The 21,576-nt window shown below is 46.0% G+C and overlaps 1 protein-coding gene across 3 annotated transcripts in view; it reads left to right on the forward strand.

Annotated features, from left to right (window-relative positions):
• The first annotated feature begins 5,052 nt into the window (after positions 1-5,052).
• Positions 5,053-21,576, forward strand: part of FOXK2 (forkhead box K2) — a 59,630-nt gene continuing 43,106 nt past the window's right edge. For 2 of the 3 annotated variants that reach the window (XM_081270694.1, XM_081270695.1), the window contains exon 1: positions 5,053-5,517. In XM_081270694.1, coding sequence (XP_081126820.1) covers positions 5,126-5,517 — 392 coding nt within the window. In that variant the 5' untranslated portion in view covers positions 5,053-5,125. Of the gene's footprint in view, positions 5,518-17,425; positions 17,536-21,576 lie in introns of those variants that run through there. The other variant, XM_081270696.1, reaches the window with a different exon arrangement.

The raw sequence follows: 21,576 nt of genomic DNA on the forward strand, positions 1-21,576 counted from the left end.
GAGGATTGAACTCAGTGCCTCAAGCATGCTAGGCGAGCACTCTACTACTGAGCCACAACCCCAACCCCTTACCAATTTTTAATGTCTTTCTGAGATGGGCCCTAAATTGGCTGCCTCCTGCTTCGGCTTCCCCAGAAGCTGGGATTGCAGGTGTATGCCACTGTGCTCAGCTCTCACCCCTTTCATTTTAAAAAAAGAGACATAGTCTGCTGCATGGCTGTACATCAAACATTCAGCTGGCTAAAATGACGGGCACTGAAGTCAGGTGTAGATTTTCTGTATGTTGTGTATGTGTGTGTGTTTGATGCTGGGGGCAAGCCCAGGGCCGTGCATATACTAGGCAAGTAACTACTCTGAGCTGTACCCCCACCCCTGATTTCTGTTTTTATTTATTTTATTTTTTTTAGTTCTTGGCGGACACAACATCTTTGTTGGTATGTGGTGCTGAGGATCGAACCCGGGCCGCACGCATGCAAGGCGAGCGCGCTACCGCTTGAGCCACATCCCCAGCCCCTGATTTCTGTTTTTAAACAATGCATTTGTAAGCACCTGTACAGTTGCATAGCCTCATTTACTTATAAATCTCTAGACCTGGAATTACTGGGTCAAAAGATATGCACTTTATTTTTATTTTTTTTTAAATTTTAATATTTATTTATTTATTTAAGTTTTTGGCAGCCACAACATCTTTGTTTGTATGTGGTGTTGAGGATCGTATTTGGGCCGCACACATGCCAGGCGAGCACGCTGCTGCTTGAGCCACATTCCCAGCCCAAAAGATGTGCACTTTAAATTTTGCTAGAGGGGCTGGGGATGTGGCTCAAGCAGTAGCATGCTCGCCTGGCATGCGTGCGGCCTGGGTTCGATCCTCAGCACCACATACCAACGAAGATGTTGTGTCCGCCAAGAACTGAAAAATAATAAATATTTTTTTAAAAATTCTCTCTCTCTCTCTCCTCTTTAAAAAAAAAAAAAATTTGCTAGATTACTATTATCTCACTGAGGCAGCTGAAAACACTTTCCACAGAATTCCTGCAGAGGTGTGTATGTCAGGACCAGTCCTAGTTGCCTTGGGAGGTGGTCCAGCACCCCATCCCCAGGCTGCTGTGCGACAGAACTGGTCTCTTCACCCACTGGTCTGAGCTCTGCTTTGGCTTGTGTTGTCGAGGCTCCAGTCTGTCCCCAAGACACCACATGATTGTGGACACACAGGCTGTACACAGCTGCTCGTCCTGTGGCCAGGGAGCAAGGAAGGCAGGGAGAGGAGGAGCCTGGGTTCCACAGTCCCCCAAGGGCACACCCCCGATGACCAACCCCAAGGCCTCACACTAAGTCCACCTCCTAAAGGCCCCAGGATGTCTGAGTAGCAAGCCTTCAGCACATGGGCCTTGGGGGGCACTTAAGACCCAACCACAGCACCCAGGGCACTTCAGTTGGTTGTTAGAAATGAGTTACCATGCACACTTTTTTTTTTAACTCTTTTTTTAGGGACACAATATATTTATTTATTTTTATGTGGTGCTGAGGATTGAACCCAGTGCCTCACGCGTGCAAAGCAAGCTCTCTACTGCTGAGCCACAAACCCAAGTCCAGCATTTTTTTGGTACTTGGGATTGAACTCAGGGGCACTGAGCCACATCCCCAGCACTATTTTGTATTTTATTAGAGACAGGGTCTCACTGAGTTGCTTAGCGTCTGCTATTGCTGAGGCTGGCTTTGAACTCAACGATCCTCCTGTCTCAGCGTTCCAAACCGCTGTGATTATAGGCGTGTGCCACTGTGCCAGCTCAGCCATTTCTTTTTTCTTATATTTATTTTTTAGGGTTTTTTTTTTTAGGTGAACACATATCTTTTTTTTTTTTTTTTTTAAAGAGAGTGAGAGAGGAGAGAGAGAATTTTTTAATATTTATTTTTAGTTCTTGGTGGACACAACATCTTTGTTGGTATGTGGTGCTGAGAATCGAACCCGGGCCGCACGCATGCGAGGCGAGCGCGCTACCGCTTGAGCCACATCCCCAGCCCGAACACATATCTTTATTATTTACTTTTATGTGGTGCTGAGGATCGAATCCAGCACCCCGCGCATACCAGGTGAGCATGCTACTGCTTGAACCACATCCCCAGCTCTCAGCCATTTCTTTTCTCTTGATAAATAATGAGTGGGATGGCTGGATCATGCAGTGGATGTGTGTGTGATGTTATGTAAGAAAGCACTCAATTGCCCAGTGTAATGGCCAAAGCCCGTCATCCCAGCAGCTGGAGAGGCTGAGGCAGGAGGATGGCAAACTCAAGACCAGTCTCGGCAAATAAGTGAGGCCCTGTCTGAAAATAGAAAATGAGAAGGGCTGTGGATGTGGCTTAGTGGTAAAGTGCCCCAGTGTTAAAGCACTGGCCAAAAAGAAAAAAAAACAAAACAACCAGTCACTGGCCCCAGAGCACCATGCCATTCCTACATTCCTGTCTCCACCAATCACATGTTAGTAGCACCAGTCTAACTCTAGCCACCAGTGGGTGTTGATCATGGCACAGGGTTAATCTGCATTTGCTGTCAGTTTATAGGTCTACCTGGTGTTTCCCCTCATGATTCATGATATTCTACATTGTCTCGAGTATACACTGGATGCTCATGTATCATCTCTTTTGAAGTAGTTGTGCAAATCTCCCTATGTTTGAAAACTGGCTTGTCTTTTCATTATGGAGTTATAGCTGTTCTTTTAGTTAAATTAATAAATATGGTACTGAGTGTGGAACTCCAGAGTGCTTTAGCTGTGAGCTACATCCCCACACTGGGCCTTGCTAAGTTGCTGAGGCTGGCCTCTAACTTGTGATCCTCCCTTCTCAGCCTCCCGAATTGCTGCAATTACAGCCATGTGCCACTGCACTTGACTAAGAGTGTAACTTTCTTCATACTCTATCATAGTTGTTGTTTCATGGTTGACACCTGGTTCTGAGGTCTCATTCCCCTGTGTGTCTCGCCCATCTCTTGGCTCCATCACTTCTCACAGGCAGGCTGCTCTTTGTGCTGTGCACTATGGGTCCTCTGGCCAGGCTCTAAGCACTCAAGGACTCTGCTTTCTCCTGCACCTGTGTCCAGAACACTGCGGGCTCACTGCTTCCACATGAACAGACACACCCTTGGGAAACCAGGCCTGGTGTGTCTCTTCTGCCCCCCCCCCCCCCCCCCGGGTAAATGGCTGCTGCCTACTGCAAGCATCTCCTGGAACATGGCCACATACCCTGCTCAGTGGCCTGTCCATTCCCAGCTGTGCTGGCATACAGTGGATACTCACCAAGCACTTGAATGGCTGGAAGGCCAGGCAAGCCGCCTTCCCTCTCTGGAGTCCTTTCTGACCATCCAAGTGCCATGTACCAGTGCTTTCTCCTCCAGACAGTCTGGTACTGCCCAGGCTGGAGCTCCCCTGGGTTCCTTCCCCACTGCTGCACAACCACCAAGCAGAGCCCAGAGCTGCCACCAGGCACAGGCATAGACACAGGCACAGCACTGGAAAGTGGGAGCCCAGCATGCCAGCCACCACCAGGGTGCCAGCAGCCACTGGGCCCTCTCTTGCCTGCTCCTGGGCCCTTGCCTTTGCCTGTTTGTCATTTCTCTATCTCAGCACTGCACACAAAATAAAGGAAAAATTCCCCAAATAAATGAATGCATATTCAGTGAAACTATTCTCAGTGTCTAGCATGTCCAGCTTATGGTTCAGAGGATGGAATCCTTAGGAATTTGTACTCATAACTACAGAAGCATACGTGACAAACAAGATATGCAAATGTCACGTTCAGAGGGACACATTAATCTTCATTTCCTCCAACATGAGTGGACTCAGAATGAATAACACGCACAAAATGACCCTAGGGCCTCCTGACTGGGGCCTGTGTCAAGCAGCTCTCCCCAGAACTTCCTGCCCGGTTAAATCCAGCTCCTCTCATCCTTCCCTCACACTGAACTCCTCTAATACTTAAATTGCGTCTGTTCCTCTATTGTTCTTCACTAACAATCGGCTGCAAGGCCGCGGCCACCATGGCGTGGCCACAGTACCTCCCAAGCAGCGGCAGCATCCCACCCTCAGATTATTGTGAAGGTAGGTGCAGCTTAAGCTCTCTCTCCTAGAACTGCTCTAGCTACCCTAATAAGAATCCTCTAGTAGCTTCCGGTCCCGACCTAAAACATCCCACAAGTGGTCAGGCAAAGGGGCAGGGATGGCTAGTGTTTTGGCAAGGAGTGGGGGTGGTCAGCGTCTGGGGCCCCCTCCCCCTGCGGGGTCAGTATCCCGGGGCCAAGTTGCAGACTGGCAGGTGTCAGGTCCTCTGGCAGGGGTGGGGCTGGCGTGTCCAGGGCCCACGCCCTCTTGTGGTCAATGTTCAGAGCCCCACTTGTAGAAGGCGGGGTGGCCAGTGCCGGAGGGCACCGCGTGGCCTCCTGCTCGCGGTCGCCGGCGTTTGGAGGCACCGAGACGCCTGCGGCTTTTGTTTTGATGGGAGGACTTTCACGGGTGAGGAGGCGCCAGCCCGCTGACGGCCTCCGATTCGCGGGACCCTAACCGCTTGGCGGTGGTGAGCACACTGTGCCCGGGGGCGTCGGCGGGCGGCAGCTGACCCCGCAGCTCGGTTCCGCGCCGAGATCGCGGGGGCCGGGGTCGTGTGGACCGGCGGGCGCCGTCTCCGGCGCCGCCAGAAAAGGCCCCGGCTCGGGCCGCCGAGAATTGGACCGCGGGGAGGCGCCCACGCCCGCCGTGACCTTGGCCTCTCCCGGCCCGGCGCCCCCGGCCCGATCCCGCGCGTACTCCGCGCTCCACCCCTCCGCCCCAGGTTTTCCCCGCCGCCACGGCCCGGCCGGCGTCGTGCGTCCTGCGTCGTCGCAGGGCGTGCGGGCGCTCAGTACGGCGCGGGCTGCCATTGGTCGGCCGCGGTAGCCCCACTGCTGTGTGCCGCGCCCATTGGCCGGCGCGCCCGTCCGTCGCGAGCGGCGGTGCGCGGCCGCGCGAGCTCCCGCCCTCGCCGCTCTCCTCGCCGGCCGGCGGCCTCGGCGCCCGTCCTCGGCTCGCGCGGCCCACGACCGCGCCCGGGCCTCGGCCCCGCCAGGGCGCCCGCGCGGATCGGGCGGGCCTCGCAGGCGATGGCGGCCGCGGCGGCGCTCTCGGGCGCGGGCGCCCCTCCCGCGGGCGGCGGGGCCGGGGGCGGCGGGTCCCCGCCGGGCGGCTGGGCCGTGGCGCGACTCGAGGGCCGGGAGTTCGAGTACCTCATGAAGAAGCGCTCGGTGACCATCGGGCGCAACTCATCGCAGGGCTCGGTGGACGTGAGCATGGGTCACTCGAGCTTCATCTCGCGGCGCCACCTGGAGATCTTCACGCCCCCGGGCGGCGGCCATGGCGCGGCGGCCCCCGAGCCCGCGCAGCCCCGGCCCGACGCGGGCGGCGACTTCTACCTGCGCTGCCTGGGGAAGAACGGCGTGTTCGTGGACGGCGTGTTCCAGCGGCGCGGGGCGCCGCCGCTGCAGCTGCCGCGCGTGTGAGTGGCGGGCGGCGCGCGCGCGGGCGGGCGGGGGCTGCGGCCTGGGCAGAGGCACAGACCCAGACCTGCCAGCCGGGGCCGGGACCTCGACCTGGACCCCGACCCAGCTGAGACCCAGGAACCCCAGCCAGTACCCACGACCCTGATCCAGCTCAGACTCATGAGCCACAGCCAGCACCTACGACCCCAACCCAGCTCAGACCCGCGAGCCATGGCCAGGATCCATGACTCGGACTCAGCGCAGACCCACCAGCCACAGCCAGGGTCCTCGACCCTGGCCCAGGCTCAAACGCACAAGGTGGCCTGGACCCAGGCCTACACGCACCAACAGTGTCAGACCCTGATCTGCATCTCCTGTTCACAGTAGGGTAGGACCCTGATCCAAGAACACGCTACCCACAACCAGAACCTGTTCCACATCCTGACCACAGTCAGATGCCAGAGCGAGGATCCACCATCCACCAGGAGGAGCAGACCCCATGACTAGGGTGGATCCTGACCCCCCCACCCAAGGAACCAGATCACAGTCCCCAACACTCCATCAGGAGGACCTAACAGGCCTTGTCTGTCCTACACACAGCCAGACCCATATTCCCCCACACATGATCCCCTTGGATCTCAACCTTAACTTCTTGCCCAGTCTGACCCTGACCACCAGCCAAGACACAGGTCACCATGCCTGCACATGACCCTCTGGTCCCCCTCTTATGCAGGGCTTTCACATGTGCACATGGACTCTGCATCCTGGCAGTTGGTATATATTCAAAATCAGCAGGTCATCCCCAAGGGAAATGTTAGCTGTATGCAGTGGAAGAACTGCCCCAAACTAAAACCTGTGTCTTCTGACAAGAAGTTGTCTGCTACTTCTTTTCTGTAGTGAAATATTTCCAGAGTGTGGTGTTGTAAGCCACAAGGACTTCTTTTCCTATTGTGTTGGTGGCCTAACAATTGAAAACTGCAACCTTACCATTTTTTAAACTGTATGGAACCCAAGGCCTCACACATATTAAGCATTGAGCTACACCCTGGCCCTTTTTCTTTAATTTGAAATTAGATTTATGGTTTTTTTTTTTTTTTTTTTTTTTTAATGTGGTGCTGAGAATCAAACCCAGTGCCTCCCGCATGCAAGGCAAGCAGTCAACCACTGAGCTACAACCCCAGCCCTTCTTTAATTTTGAGACAGGGTCCCACTAAGTTGCCCAGGCTGACTTGAACTTGCAGTCTCCTGCTCAGCCTCCTGAGTAGCTGGGATTACAGGTGTGTGCCACTGCACTCAGTCAAGTATTTTAAAATCTGCTCTGAACTATAAACATTTTGGCAAATTGGGTACTTCGAATATAGCTTTTTAAGTTTTTTAATGGAAAGGTAATTTTGTTATTTAGAAATTATTACAAGGTCATATAGAGTGTTAAGTGAGCCTTACAAGTAAATGTCAATCATGCTATGAAATAATTCAGCATGGTTTGATAAAGTCATTTGCTCTGCTTGAAAACATGTTTGCTGTCTAGGAAATGTTCATTATCCCGATAGGCTTGTTTCTTGGTCAGTGCAGGTACAGCTTTTGTCCACACTCGGGAATGTTTAACTGCTCTGATCTTTGGAAATGCTGGTAAAAGCATTGCTTCTCTTAAGTCTTTGGTGTGTATGTTTCCGTTGCTTAAGAGGAGCCTTGAAGAGGAGTACCAGTTTCTGTTCCTTAATAGTCACTTTATAAAGAATATTTTCTTTTTTAAAAAATTTTTATTGGTGCCTTATAATTTGATGTACTAGTGGGATTCATTGTTACATGTTAAGAATGTTATATTCAAGCCAAAAATGTTTTCCTGTATTTATACCATAGACAGCATCAAATTAATGGTAGGGGCCTAATGGCCATCTTTTCTTTGGTGCTAAAACATGGAATAGCACCACTAACTGGTGCCCTTCAATCTGGCAGTTTGTTTACAAAAAAACGCATTTTTACCTACTTGAGATTCTGAGGCAGGAAGGTCACCTGGGCAACATAACAGCAAGAGCATTTCTCTTTTTTTTTTTTTTTTTTAAAGATAGAGTGAGAAAGGAGAGAGAGAGAACTTTTTAATATTTATTTTTTAGTTATCGGCGGACACAACATCTTTGTTTGTATGTGGTGCTGAGGATCGAACCCGGGCCGCATGCATGCCAGGCAAGCACGCTACCGCTTGAGCCACATCCCCAGCCCGCAAGAGCATTTCTCAAAAAAAAAAATCCATGTTCAACAAAGGAAATTGTGTGCTTTTTTTTGAGGATTTAGGGCTTTTTAAAGAAAATATTTTATTTTTCAGCCAAACCCATTTGTGTTGAATTCTACATGTGCCAACGTGCTGAACATGGAAATAAATTGACCTTTCCGTGAGGAAGCGAAATTCAGATTTTGTGAAAGGGTAGAGAGCCTTGCCATGGAGATGAGTAGGAAGCAGGTGAGGTGGAGACTGGATCTCTGGCCTTTGCCTCCAGCATGGCCTTGAACTTCTTTCTGGTGGGCTTGGGAACCAATGCCTATGCTGGTGGGAATGGCCTAGTTCACAGAGTCAGTCTCTGCACTGTGTGGGATAGATGGCTAATTTGTAGGGTGTTTCAGCACCTCCCTATTTTTAACACATTATTTGCAAGTTTTTGGTGTAGAGTAGTAACATAGGTTAAGGGAATAAACTGTAGAGACAGTTGGTACCAGTGAAATGTAGGTACATTGTTTTAAAATCTTTTTTTCTTGAATTTAAACTTAGTGTTTAGGTTGATGTTCAAAGTTTTTTTTGTGTGTGTTTCCATACTAGGAAGTAAATGTGGGCCTCACAAATGCTAGACAAACTACACCCCCAGTTCTAATTTATTTATTTTGTGGCACCAGGGACTGAAGCCAGGGGAGCTCTACTGAGCTATATGCCCACTCTTTTTTTTTTTTTTTTTTTTTTTGGTACCAGGGATTGAACTCGGCGGCACTCAACCACTGAGCCACATCCTCGGCCCTATGTTGTATTTTATTTAGAGACAGGGGTCTCACGGAGTTACGAAGTGCCTTGCTGAAGCTGGCTTTGAACTCGAGACCCTCCTGTCTCAGCCTTCAGAGAAGCTGGGATTACAGGCTGTACTGGATATTTTAAGTGTGAACATGTGCCTTTTGCTAGGTGGTTGGTGAGCTCTATGCCCACTGTGGATGGGTGTGTGAGAGAAGGCCAGCATGCGGGGCTTTCCAGAAGACGGGATTCTGCAAGTCTTTGATTTGCCCGTGTGTGAGGACTGTGTAAGAAAACAGTGTTTTCCTTGCTGAGAGCCTGACTCATGGGAAGCACAGGTGTTCCTGGGGTTGGAGTCTGTGGGGTGTCCTGGGCCATCTGGACAGGTCTCTTGGAGATGGACAGGTGGATGGTCCTTACAGGTGTGGCTGGGTAATATAGCCTGACACTCCAGAAGGTGGAATTCAGACTGAGAGACTCTGGGGCAGGTTGTGGAGCAGCCAGATAGTGAGGTTTGTCTGGGCCTGGTGGGGGAGCATTTTCCTTCTGTCAGAGGAGAGTGAGGAGTATGTTCTTTTAGAACACAGTCTGTGTCCAGAGACCAGGTTTGGCACCTGAGACTAGAGAAGTTTTAGGAAGATCAATTGGGTAGGAAAGTTTGGGTTTGTTGGTGTTGCTGTGGCAGCAAACTAAGTATAATGTATAAATAGAAATAAACAAAGCAAAAAAAAATTTTTTTTTTTGTATGATGCTGGGGATTGAACCCAGGGTCTTGTTCATGGGAGGCAAGCACTCTACCAACTGAGCTATATCCCCAGCCCAGTAAGCACCTCTTTAACAGTTGTGTATACTTTGAAAATGCCAAACAAATTTGCCACTCTTTTTTTTTTTTTTGGTACCAGAAATTGAATCCAAAACTGTCTCAAAATAAAAACCTAAAAAGGGTTGGGATGTAGCTCAGTGGTAAAGGCTCCTGGTTTCAATCCCTAGTATCAAAAAAAAAAAAAAAAGGCTACAGTATACATTCATTTGGAAATTGATACATTTTTATCTTTCATACTAAAATATCTAGTAGCCAAATAAATAGGATAAATTGAATTCACCATCTTTGACTTGTAGATGTTGGGAACATAGAGCAGCTATCCTGAGGTCTGTTCTCCTAAGTTTAGTCCCAACAACAGGCCTAGGTCTCTTTTCTACTCACAGTTTTTGCAGTGGTAAGACTCAGTTCATTAATTTTTTTTTTAACATCTCATTATTAGACCAATGTTTTATTTATTTATTTTTATGTGGTACTGAGAATTGAACCCAGTGCCTCACATGTGCTAGGCAAGCGCCCCATCACTGAGCCACAAACTCAGCCCTCAAGTCATTCATTTTAATGTTTAATTAACAAGTAGTTTAATGCATTTTAGATTTAAATAATTTTGATTTCTAACATTTTGAGAAATAAGCCTGTGTGACCCATATATAACATGTAGTAGTCATTTGTGCACCTCCTGAGTTACAGTGAGAATAGGCTTCTGGAAAGACTGGGGCCACATTACAGTTAGCTCCAGTTAACTGAGGCCTTCCAGTTAACTTCTCTGGGCTCTCTATAGTCCCATTGTTCATGACTGGGATAGGTGTCCTCACCATGTGACACAGTTGCACCATGTTTGTGCCCTGCTGGATATCAAGGTCTGCATCTGTTTTGTCCATCACCGTTTTCAGCATGGTGCTTGGGGCCTGTTGGAAGAAGCCTTGAGGATCCTTTGCACAACTGAGGGTCACTGGTACCTCTGGCAGCCTCCCTTCTGCTTTTGTCCAACCCGCCTTCTCAGCCTCAGTAGAGTAGTAGGGAAAAGGGAAAGGAGGAACTGGTTTGAATGTAGTGTCCAGTTTGTGGTCTAAGTTAAGGGCTGCTTCTCATTAATGCTTTACACCTTTTGTACTGTTTTTGATTCTTAAACTGCTTTTGTTTCCCCTTTGATACTAAGGATTGAACCCAGGTCTCACAGTCTACCAGTGAGCTACATACCTGGCCCTTTTATTATATTTTTGAGATGATCCCGCTTACTAAGTTGCTGCCTCCTTAATTGCTGGGATTACAGGCTTGTTTTGATATATAATAAACCACAGATACTTTGTTTCTTTCTGGGAGGCCTGAGGCTGAGCCCTTCTGCAGGCCTTGAATGTCACCTGGTGCTTTCTAGGTGATGCAGTGGTTCTGGACCCCTTAGAATGCTTTTAGACTCAAGGAAGCAGGAAGGTAGGGGACTTCTCACTGTTTATAGCACCTTCTAAGGGGTTCCCATCATCCTCTTGTTCTCATTCATCTCAGGTGACCTTTTTCTCCAGTGGTCTTCCAAGGCAGGGATAAAGGCTGTGTACATGCTTGTAACCCCTGAAGTTGGTGCAGCACCATCACCATCACCACTGTTGCCACACACCTGAAGCACAAGGGCTGTTAATAGCAGTTACTATCAAACAAGCAGTTCAGGTGCCGAATATGTGATGAAGGGATCCCAGTCTGATGCACTCCCACCTGGTCCACAGGGTTTCTGAAGTAAGGAGTCTTTAAATGAAAGAATTAGCATTTTGAATCATATCTGTTTTACATTTCTATATGGCTTTTGTTTGGTTTTGGGGCAGTTTATGACATCTTAAGTAAAGACAATATAGTAAGTCAGCTTCCACACTTATGGTCTCACCTCATAATGAAGAATCTTTGAGTTTGCTAATGAAACACAGTTTGCTAGGGCATATTACAGGCACACATTACCATTTCTATCATTGAAGTAGGCTCTGAGTGCCATCATCCCAGGAAGTGGTGGTCCTGGGACACAGAAAGCACCCAGCCTGGGCAGGAGGCACCGGTTTCCCAGGGCATGTCAGTTTGTACCATACGTGGGCTTTGTATGTCTTAGGAAATCCCTCTGCTTAGCATCCCGTGGGGTTTTTAGACAGTATGCATTTTGGGGTGGGGTGGGGACTGGAGCCCTTCACAGAAGCCACACTGCAGTATCCCAATCTCAGGACCCCCGTCTCTTCCCACAGACGCTCTTGAATCTGCTTCATGGGTGTAGTGTGGATTGCCTTTGCCTGCCACAGCAGAGTTGCTTGATAGACATTAATAGTCTTTTATCTCAAGTATTTTGATTGGAGAAATTGATCCATTTACATTTGAATACTCATTGGTAAGGATTTGTGGCATTTTGTAATTTGTTTTCTTATGTTTTACAGCTTATAGTCCCTTTTCCCTCCCTTTTATGTTTACTTGATTTTTTTTTTACTGAACTATTTAATTCTCATTTCTTTCTTTCTTTTTTTTTTTTTTTTAGTTGTTAATGGACCTTTATTTTATTCACTTATTTATATGCGGTGCTGAGAATAGAACCCAGTGCCCCACACATGCCAGGCAAGCACTTTTACCACTGAGCCACAACCCCAGCCCCCTCATTTCCTTTTGTGTGTATATATTTCTTTATAGTTACCTTGGGATTACACTTAAATTTGTATCTTGGGTTGGTGATGTAGCTCAGTGATGGATCTAGAATTTGCTCAGTACATTTCAAGGCCCTGGGTTTGATCCCAGCACCATCGAAAACATATATATATTTTTTAATTTGAAACTATCTATTTTCAGCTAATATCAACTTCAAAAGTGTACAAAAATTCTGCTCTTGTACATTTCCTTCTTTCTCCCCTTTATATTCTCACATTATGTCTTTATACTTTGTTTGCCAAATAACATTTTTAAGTTTTTTAATGTATTCATCTTTTGAATCCTGTAGGAAATCAGTGTGAGTTCCAAACCAAAATTACAGTCATGCAGTACCAGCTTGTATATTTATCTGCATATTTGCTTTCACTGGAGAGCTATTTCTTTATGTAGCTTTGAGTTAACCGTCTGTTGTCCTTTATTTCAACCTGAAGGACTCTGGTTAGTATCTGTAAGATAAATTTCATTAACATTAGACTTGTCCTACTGATGCTAACCTCTCTCTGCTTTTGCTTGTCAGGAATGTCTTAAGCTGTCCTGCGTGTGTGTGTGTGTGTGTGTGTGTGTGTGTGTGTGTGTGTGTGTGTTTGTTTTTGAGTGTTTGAGGATGGAACCGATGCCATGCACATTCGTGTTAGGCCAATATTCTATCCCTTAGCTATATCCCCAACCCATTTTTTTTTTCCATTTATTTATTTATTGTACCAGGGATTGAACCAGGGGCACTCAGCTGCTGAGCTACATCCCCAGCCCTATTTTGTATTTTAACTAGAGACAGGGTCTCACTGAGTTGCTTAGCACCTCTCTCTCTTTCTGAGGCTGGCTTTGGACTCCCAATCCTCCTTGTTTTAGCCTCCTGAGCTGCTGGGATTACAGGTTTGTGCCACTGCGCCCAGCTCCATTTTTTATTTTGAGCAGGGTCTCCCAAAGTTATGCAGGCTGGGCTTGAACTTGAAATTCTCTGTTCTGAGTCAAAAACTTAAGTTAGGCAAAATAGCAGGCATGCCTTGTGTTGCCAGAGCCTCAGAGATTAGAACAGGTATGTACATTGAAATTTTTTTCCTAGTTGGGACTGAACCCAGGGGTACTTTACCACTGAGCTACATCCCCAGACCTTTTTTTTTTTTTTTTTTTTTTTTTTTTTTTTTTTTTTTTTTTTTGAGACAGGGTCTTGCTAAGTTACTGAGGCTGGCCTTGACCTTATGGCCTCAGTCTCCCAAGTGGCTAAAATTGTAGGCATGCACCACCACGCCAAGCTAGGTGTATTCTTCGAATTTAGAAGAAGGTGTCCAGCAGTTCCTGGTAGTCACTCAAGGTCAAAACAAAGTGAATTTAGTTGTAGAAGATCCTTTGGGCTGGGTCGGGTCAGGTGGCTTAAAAGTGGGACCAAAGAAATCGAAGGAAAATTATTGTTTTTATTAGTTTATCTAATCAAGCCGATATAGATAAGACCTTACATATTCAGTATAGTGTGTTACCCCTTTACAAATGAAAAAAAAATTAAGCTTAACATTTCTAGACCAGTATGACCGTTAATTTCCACATAATGCCAACTCAACACAGTAAACTGAGATAGTTTTTCCAAAATTGACAGCACAGCTAAAGTTTCTAAAACTTCAAATTATATACATAAATATATGTTTATTTATTTATGTAAAAGACCATCATCTGAAAAGAAAATATTATAGAATAACATCATTAAAAAGGAAAAATAATTTCTAAGAATTTCAGGTACATGTTGAATTGAATTGGCATGATGCTGGTAGTCATATCTGTCTCTCTCTCTCTCTCTCTCTCTCTCTCTCTCTCTCTCTCTTTGGTACTGGGAAATGAACCCGGGGCGCTTAATCACTAAGCCACATCTCCAGGCCTTTTTTTGTATTTTATTTAGAGATGGTCTTGCTGAGTTGCTTAGGGCCTTGCTAAATTATTGAGGCTGGCTTTGAACTAACAATCCTCCTGGGTCAGCTTCCTGAGCTGTGGGATTACAGGCATGTGCTACTGCACCCAGCTGATAGTCTTAATGTTTTTATTGGTGCATTATAATTATACAGAATAGTGTATAAAGAATGCATGCACATAACATAATTGGATCACCTCCATTACCCAGTACCTCCACTTTCCCTTCCTCATCTCCTTCCTCTACTAGTTGTCTTTTTAAAGAAGTCTTTTATTTATTTATTTTATTATTTATTTATTTGCAGTGTTGGAGCTTGAACCTACCTTGTGTTAGGCCTGTTCTACCTCTGAGCTTTACCCCCAACCCTTGCTGATAGTCTTTTAAAATTTATTTTAAAATATTATAAAGTTTGTCTGGGGATGTAGCTCAGTTGGTAGAGTGCTTGCCTCAGATGTACAAGGCCCTGGGTTTAATCCCCAGCACCACACACACACACAAAATATAAAGTTTGACTTTTGTGTGTGTGTGTGTGGGGTATTAAATTTAAAAGAAGTTACATTCCATTAACTTCCAAGGAATCTTATGTTAGTTTTTTCCTTGTGTATAGAAGAGAACAGAACAATGATATTTTAGTAAAATCAAGTTAAATTTGAATCTAGTCCCATTCATCTTAAGAGACCCTGAGGAGGGTTACAGATCTTCACAAAGGCACTTCTAGAAAGCCCATGTTCTCAGCCCTCACTGCTGCCAGCAGGCCTTGCTTGTAGTCATACCACCTTCCAGCCTGTTAGTGGGCTGCAGGGACTGTGCAGTGTGAGCCATTTTGCTTCCTGTGTCCTTCTCTAAGTCATTCCAGAGTTACCAATAATGTCAAATGCAGCTCTCCCCTCCCCAACCTTATGAAGAACTTGAAAGGAGCAGGAGAAAGGCAAAGCCCTTGGCAGGAGAATGTATTTGGCAGAGTCCCTTCCGAGTTCCTTGCTTTCGGACGGCGGGGGGCAGGATGGGGTCTCAAACTCTCAGCTCACACGATCCTTAATAGCTAACTCAGCCTTCTGAAAATCTGGGACAGTGTGTACACACAACAGTGCCTAGCTCCACTTCTGCATTTCTGGCAGACTCCTTAAAATGGTTTATATATTCAACTGTGAAAGTGAATAGAATTATTTATTTCCAGTAAACAATGTTTATTCCTGAGAATTTAAAAGGGATAGAACAAAAATTGTTGATATGTACTTGTTAGAATTTGGGTGTTTTTTTAAAATTTTCTTAAATTTAGTTTTTTAATTGTTGATGGGCCTTTATTTTATTTGTTTATGTGGTGCTGAAAATTGAATCCAGTGCCCCACACATGCTAAGCAAGTGCTCTTCCATTGAGCTACAACAAAAATTTATTTGTTTGTTTGTTTATTTATTTATTTTTTGGTGATAGGGATTGAACCCAGAGACTTTCACATGATAAGTGTGTCCTCTACCACTGAATTACCTACACAGTTCCTAAGATTTTTATTAATATTTTCTAAATAGTTTTCAGTATTTTATCAATTGTTTATGTATTTATTTATTTTGCATGCTGGGGACCAAATTCAGAGCCTTATGCATGGTGGGCAAGCACAGTACTACTAGTTACACTCTCAGCCCTTTAAAAATAAAATTTCATTTTACTTTTGCAGTGCTAGGAACTGTACCCAGGGACATTCCATTGAGCCATTTCCTCAGCCTCCCCAGTTGTTGGGAGAGTCTCATGAAATTTCCCAGGCTAACCTTGAACTTGCTTCCCAAGTTGCTGGGATTGCTGGCATGTGCCATCCTACTTAGCTCAAATTTTATTTATTCATTTATTTATTGCTCTACTGGGGATTGGACCCAGGGGTGCTCTACCATTGAGCTACAGCCTCAGCCCTTTTTATTTTGTAATTTAAGACAGGGTCTTGCTATATTGTTGAGGTTGGCCTTGAACTTGCAATCCTCCTGCCTCAGCCTCTGGAGTTTCTATTTTCTATCCCCAGCCCTTTTTAAAAATTTATTTGGAGACCAGGTCTTGCTAAGATGCTTAAACCCTCACTAAGTTGCTGAGGCTGGCTTTGAACTCACTATCTTCCTTCCTCGTGGAGGTACTGGGGAATGAAGGTGATCCAGTTATGTTATGTGCATGCATTCTCCTAAGCCACTGGGATTACAGGCATGTGCCACCACTACCTGGCAGTCATTACCTTTTCATCCATTCATTGCCTTAGAATCCTCCAGGATCCTCCAGGGCAAGATTCTAACTCCCTATCCTTTTTTTTTTTTTTTTTAGTTGTAGATGGACATAATACCTTTATTTTTTATTTTTATGTGGTACTGAGGATCCAACCAGTGCCTCACATGTGCGAGGCAAGGTCTCTACCACTGAGCTACAACCCCAGCCCTCCCCATCCATCTTGAAGTAGTTGAGGTTATAGACATGTTATTTTATAGTCACTTTGCCTCCTTTTCAGTTTGGAGGCGCTTTCACTGTGGCCTGTTGATGGCCATGTGCCCAGTCTGGGCTGCTACTTAGTGGTGTATCCCTGGAACCTGTGTCTAGTGCTCTGGCTGGGGGCCTCTCCCCTCTGCTTCCCATGGTTCCCTCGCAGCTCCTTTGCTGCCTGTAGGGGTGAATATGCCTTGTCTGATTCTGGGAGTGACAAGCTGTCTTGGAGTCAGAAGCCTAGCACATTGCATAGCAGATACACAAAGCATTTATCCATCTATTTATTTAATTGTTTTTCCAAGTTAGAGTTTCTACAAATGTCATAGTATGGTTTCTGAGCAGTCTGTTCTGTGAAAGCCCAGGAGGGTTTCACTGATAGGAGTCATCCTTTAAGACTCTTCTGATTTTACTATGGATAGTAGTATATAAACCTTACTTTTTATAAGTCATTTGTGGTAAGTAAAACATAAAGAGCTATGTGAACATCTAAACATATTTGTTATTTTAAAGACAAGACTGATAACTTTTTGGCTTAGGGACCAGGAAAGCACACCAGATAGGCTGCAGCATACCTACAAAAATGTTTCAGAGCTGGGCTCAGTGACATACAGCTGTAATCCTAGCAACTGAGAAGGCAGAGGCAAGAGGATCACAAGTTCAAGGCCAGCCTAAGAAACTTTGCAAGACCCTGTCTCAAGATAAAAAGGGTTGAGTATGTGGCTCAATGTTGGAGCACACCTTGGTTCAGTCCCTAGGATTGTTTTTAAAAAAAAAAAAAAGAAAGAAAAAAAATTTTTTTTAAGTTCTACAAAAATGTTCCAGTCTTTGATTGCTCTCCTGGTTTAGTGCAAGCGTTCCTTCAGCTGAGTGCTGCTCTGTCCTGGGGTGAGGTTCTTAGTTAGTTATGTAAGGGCAGAGCAGAGAATCCTTCGGTAGCTGGCATCTATCAACATCATGCTTTTCGTTTGGACCTGGGGAGCAGACCCAGTGACTGGCCCCAGCTCCAAGCACCCTGTACTTGCTTCTGAACATTGTTAGAAAATAAGCTCTTTTGAAAGTGAATTTATTTACACTGTTTGTCCCACATACAGATGAGATTCTTCAGGCTTACTATGCCTTTCACCTACGAGACAGTGGAAGTAATGACTCCTCAGAGGCACCTGCAGTATCAAATCCTGCCCAGGACTCTTGTTACCGGCACAGGGTAGGGGAAGGGCAGTGTGCTCTGGGCTCCAGTGGTGGAACAACTGTGTTGTGGTCTGCTTTCAGCTGAGCAGAGCTTTCACCTTCACCTGTTATTCTGGTTATTCCAGGTTTTCCAGTGTAGGTGTTTCCACTTTGCAGATGGCAAAAACTATTTGCTTGGCTGTATTTTAGACCTGCCTGTTGCTTGGTAGAAGATCTGGAATCTAATGTTTGTTTATCTTAGAGAATCACAGCTTGGGCATCAGTGTGTGTTAGCACTTGTGCTGTCTCATCTGATTCCTCTTTTACTGTGTTCTGGAGTGCCTGCCTTTTGAGGCAAGAGGATAATTATGTTTCCTACAAATTTGTCCTGACATGTGGGAGGTGAGGAAGTAGGATGAGCCAGTATCATCATTTATACACTAGATTACAGCAGTGGATTGAACATGTAATCAATTTGATGTTTTGAATCTATATCCTTTCTTCCTAAAGTAAGAAATAAAGACATTTATTTGTTTGTTTATACTTACATACGCACTGGGGATTGAACCAGGGTTGCTCTACCACTGAGCAACACTCCTAGCCTGTTTTATTTGCTATTTAGAGACAGGATCTCACTGAGATGCTTAGTGCCTCACCATTCCTAAGGCCGGCTTTGAACTCGTGACCCTCCTGCCTCAGCCTCCAGAGCTGGAGGGATTACAGGAGTGCCCTGCAAAAGACCTATTAAAAAAAAAAAGATATCTCCAATGCCAGGCATGGTGGGCCACGCCTATAATCCCAGTGGCTCCAGAGGCTGAGGCAGGAGGGTCACGAGTTCAAAGCTGGCCTTAGCAATGGCGAGGCACTAAGCAATTCAGTGAGACCCTGTCTCTAAATAAAATACAAAATAGGGCTGAGGATGTGGCTCAGTGGTTGAGAGCCGCTGAGTTCTATCCCAGGTACCTAACCGCCCCCCCCCAAAAAAAAATGTCCAGTGTCTACTTTCTCTCTCTCTCTCTCTTTTTAATTTTTTAAAATTGGACCTTTATTTTACTCATTTATATGCTGTGCTTATAATCAAACTCAGCGTCTCACCCATGTAGGCAAGTGCTCTACCACAAAGCCACAACCCTAGCCCATCTGCTTTCTTTTTTGAGATAGGTGGGATTCCCTTAAATGGAACAAGTCAACCTAATAAATTTTCGAAAAGCTGATTTGTGATTGTAGAAATTTTATAAAAATAATTTCCTATGAGATTGTATTTCCCATCAGGATTAGAATTTTGAAAACTATTCAACACTGTAGGGCACAAACGAGTTAAATATTCATATTTGGAAAAGAAAAAAAGCAGCTGGGCATGGTGGCTCACACTTATAATCCAGAGACTCCCAGGTTGAGGCAGGGAGATCACAGACTTGAGGCCAGCTTGGGCAGCTTAGTGAGATCTGGTCTCAAAATAAAATTTAAAATGGGATGGGATATGGCTCAGTGGTAGAGCACCTGCCTAGTACACCAAGGGCCCTGGCTTCAGGACCCAGTACCCCCATCTCTCTCTCTCTCTCTCTCTCTCTCTCTCTCTCTCACACACACACACACACACACACACACACGCACAAAAGTGAAAGAGGACTTGCTTGGATTTAAGATGAACTTATGGATGATTATGTTTTTTTGTTTTTTTTTTTTTTTTACATTCTAGTTTTCAACATCTTTGTTTGTATGTGGTACTGAGGATCGAACCCGGACCGCACCCATGCCAGGAGAGCACGCTACCGCTTGAGCCACATCCCCAGCCCCAATGATTATGTTCTTGCAGTAGGAGATGAGGGAATTTTAGTGTGGACCCCAGACTAGGGCCAGCTTGAGACCCTGGCTCACTATTTCATGTGCCCACTTGCTCTTGGTGGATTTTCTGTAGAGAAGCCTGGCTCTTTCTCTGCATCCATGTTCTCAGCTTTGGGTTTGGTTGATGCAGGCAGGTGCGCTCACTTAGCCAACATGAGCTGGCACCTGGAGGTCCCATGTGGACTGGCCTCACTGGTCTCGTCCTGTGCTGCCTTTGTGCACTCCACTAGAGAGAAATGGATGCGCGCTTTTGCATCTCTGGCTTGTGTTGGGAGGAAGACCCCAGCACTGCTTACCTTGGGAACTCCCTCCCACAGGAAAGGTGTTTAGATGATTCTCAGGCAGCTGATAGTGTGTAAAGGGGAGGGGCTGATTAGACTCTAGGATCTATCCAGGAGTCCGAATATGACAAATGGCAGAAGGGTGGAATCTTGGAAGATAACAACCAAGGAAATAATGAAGTACCATCTTAAGTTATCTAGTTAATATATAAATTGATAAATGAAAAGTTCTGTCTTAGAATGGGCTTGATCACTGGAAGTAAAAGATTGTGGTATGATGGCTTTAACTTCCTGGTCTTCTCCATCCCTTCATTGGTTCTTGTCATCCCCCTCATTGTTCTGGTGCCGGTGTGTAGGTGTGTGTCCGTCTGCAGCTGATCCACTGAAAGTGTCTCTGCTGATCATCTCTTCATCCCCCATTTTATCCACACGGTGACCTTGATGCATGTGGATTATTCCTGCAGCCATGTCCTGAGATTGTACTCCTGAATGGTGCCCTTTGGTCCAGCACTTGCCCTGGGACCTTACCTAACTTCTCTTCCACTCATTCTGTGCACCCTCTATTTGCCCTTCTGCCGGCCACTACTCCTGTGGGACCAGCTGTGAGGGTTCTAGCGAGAACCCATTATCTCTCCATGCTACCTTAGAGAGGGAGTCAGCCTTATAGCAAGTACCAAGTTAGTACTTCCTCCTGTGTTGGGTTCCTTGATTGCTTTGTGCCTACTAACAAGTGTGTGACAGCAGGGGTCATGTCACCGAGCCTTTATTTGTTTTCCGAGCCCATGGCACCTGACCTTCTGAGTGGACAGGCTTTTTTAGTCAGTGTGTATCAGCTTGAAATGCAGTGGTCTTTCTGAAAGGACTGGCAGTGGTGCAGCTGTGAGTGTGATCTTTCTGGGACAGGTGGGTCATGCTGGGTGCTTGTGGCCTGCGTAGTGCACATGGCTGCTTCTTTGATACCCTGGGTGCGGCCTTTCCCAGCTTCCCAGCATGTTTGAGCCTGAGTGTGATCCTGTGTGCAGCTCCATAGCTTCCTGAGCTCTGTCGTCAGATTCCCTTTTGGCAAACTCCACAGAGCACAAAGGGGATAAAAGCAGTACTGAAGAACCATATACACAGAGAATCTCAAATAGGCAACTGACACATCAGGATTCTGAATGGCTAAATTTTTTAATTTGTTATTTTGAATCTGAATATTCAAAAATATTCAAAAATCATGAATGTTCATGATTGTATGACAGTCATGCCTGACTCCATTAAACTTCTAGAACAGATTAAAAGAGGGAGTGTAGACTGGAGCCATGGTGCATGCCTGTCATCCCAGCAACTTAAGAGGCTGAGGCAGGAGTTATCACAAGTTTGAAGCCAGCCTCAGCAACTTAGCAAGACCCTCAACAACTTAGTAAGACCCTATCTCAAAATTTAAAAGGGGGACTGTGGGTGTTACCTTAGTTGTAGAGCACCCCTGAATTCGGTTCCCAGCACCACACGCATGTAAATGCGTGCACAAACCCCCTGACACACACACACGCACACACGTACACACACACAGGGTATGAAAAGATGGTATTGTAATGTTAGAGGTGTAGATTTAGCCCTTGGCCCTCAAACCTGTAGTCTAACTGCATGTGACCAGAGGGCCCCAGGCCATCTCCCATGTGGGTTCCCTTGATACTTGTTGTCTTATCAGTACCTTCTAGATTCATTCTCCAATTATTTGGAAATGCTGAGGTAAACAAAACCAGGCATGCTGTTAGAATGATATGTGAAATGTCTTTGTGTGTGTGAGTGGTGCTGGGGACCAAACCCAGGGCCTTGCATATGCTGGGCAAATGCTTTAGCACTGAGCTACATCTCCAGACCCTAGACATTGTGTTTTAGAGCAGTTTTAGTTCATGGCAAAGTTATGGGGGGAGATACAGAGATTTCCTGTACATGTTCACATAGTCAGT

Source organism: Spermophilus citellus, assembly GCF_964194105.1.
Source record: "Spermophilus citellus genome assembly, chromosome: 17".
NCBI classification, from domain to species: Eukaryota; Metazoa; Chordata; class Mammalia; order Rodentia; family Sciuridae; genus Spermophilus; species Spermophilus citellus.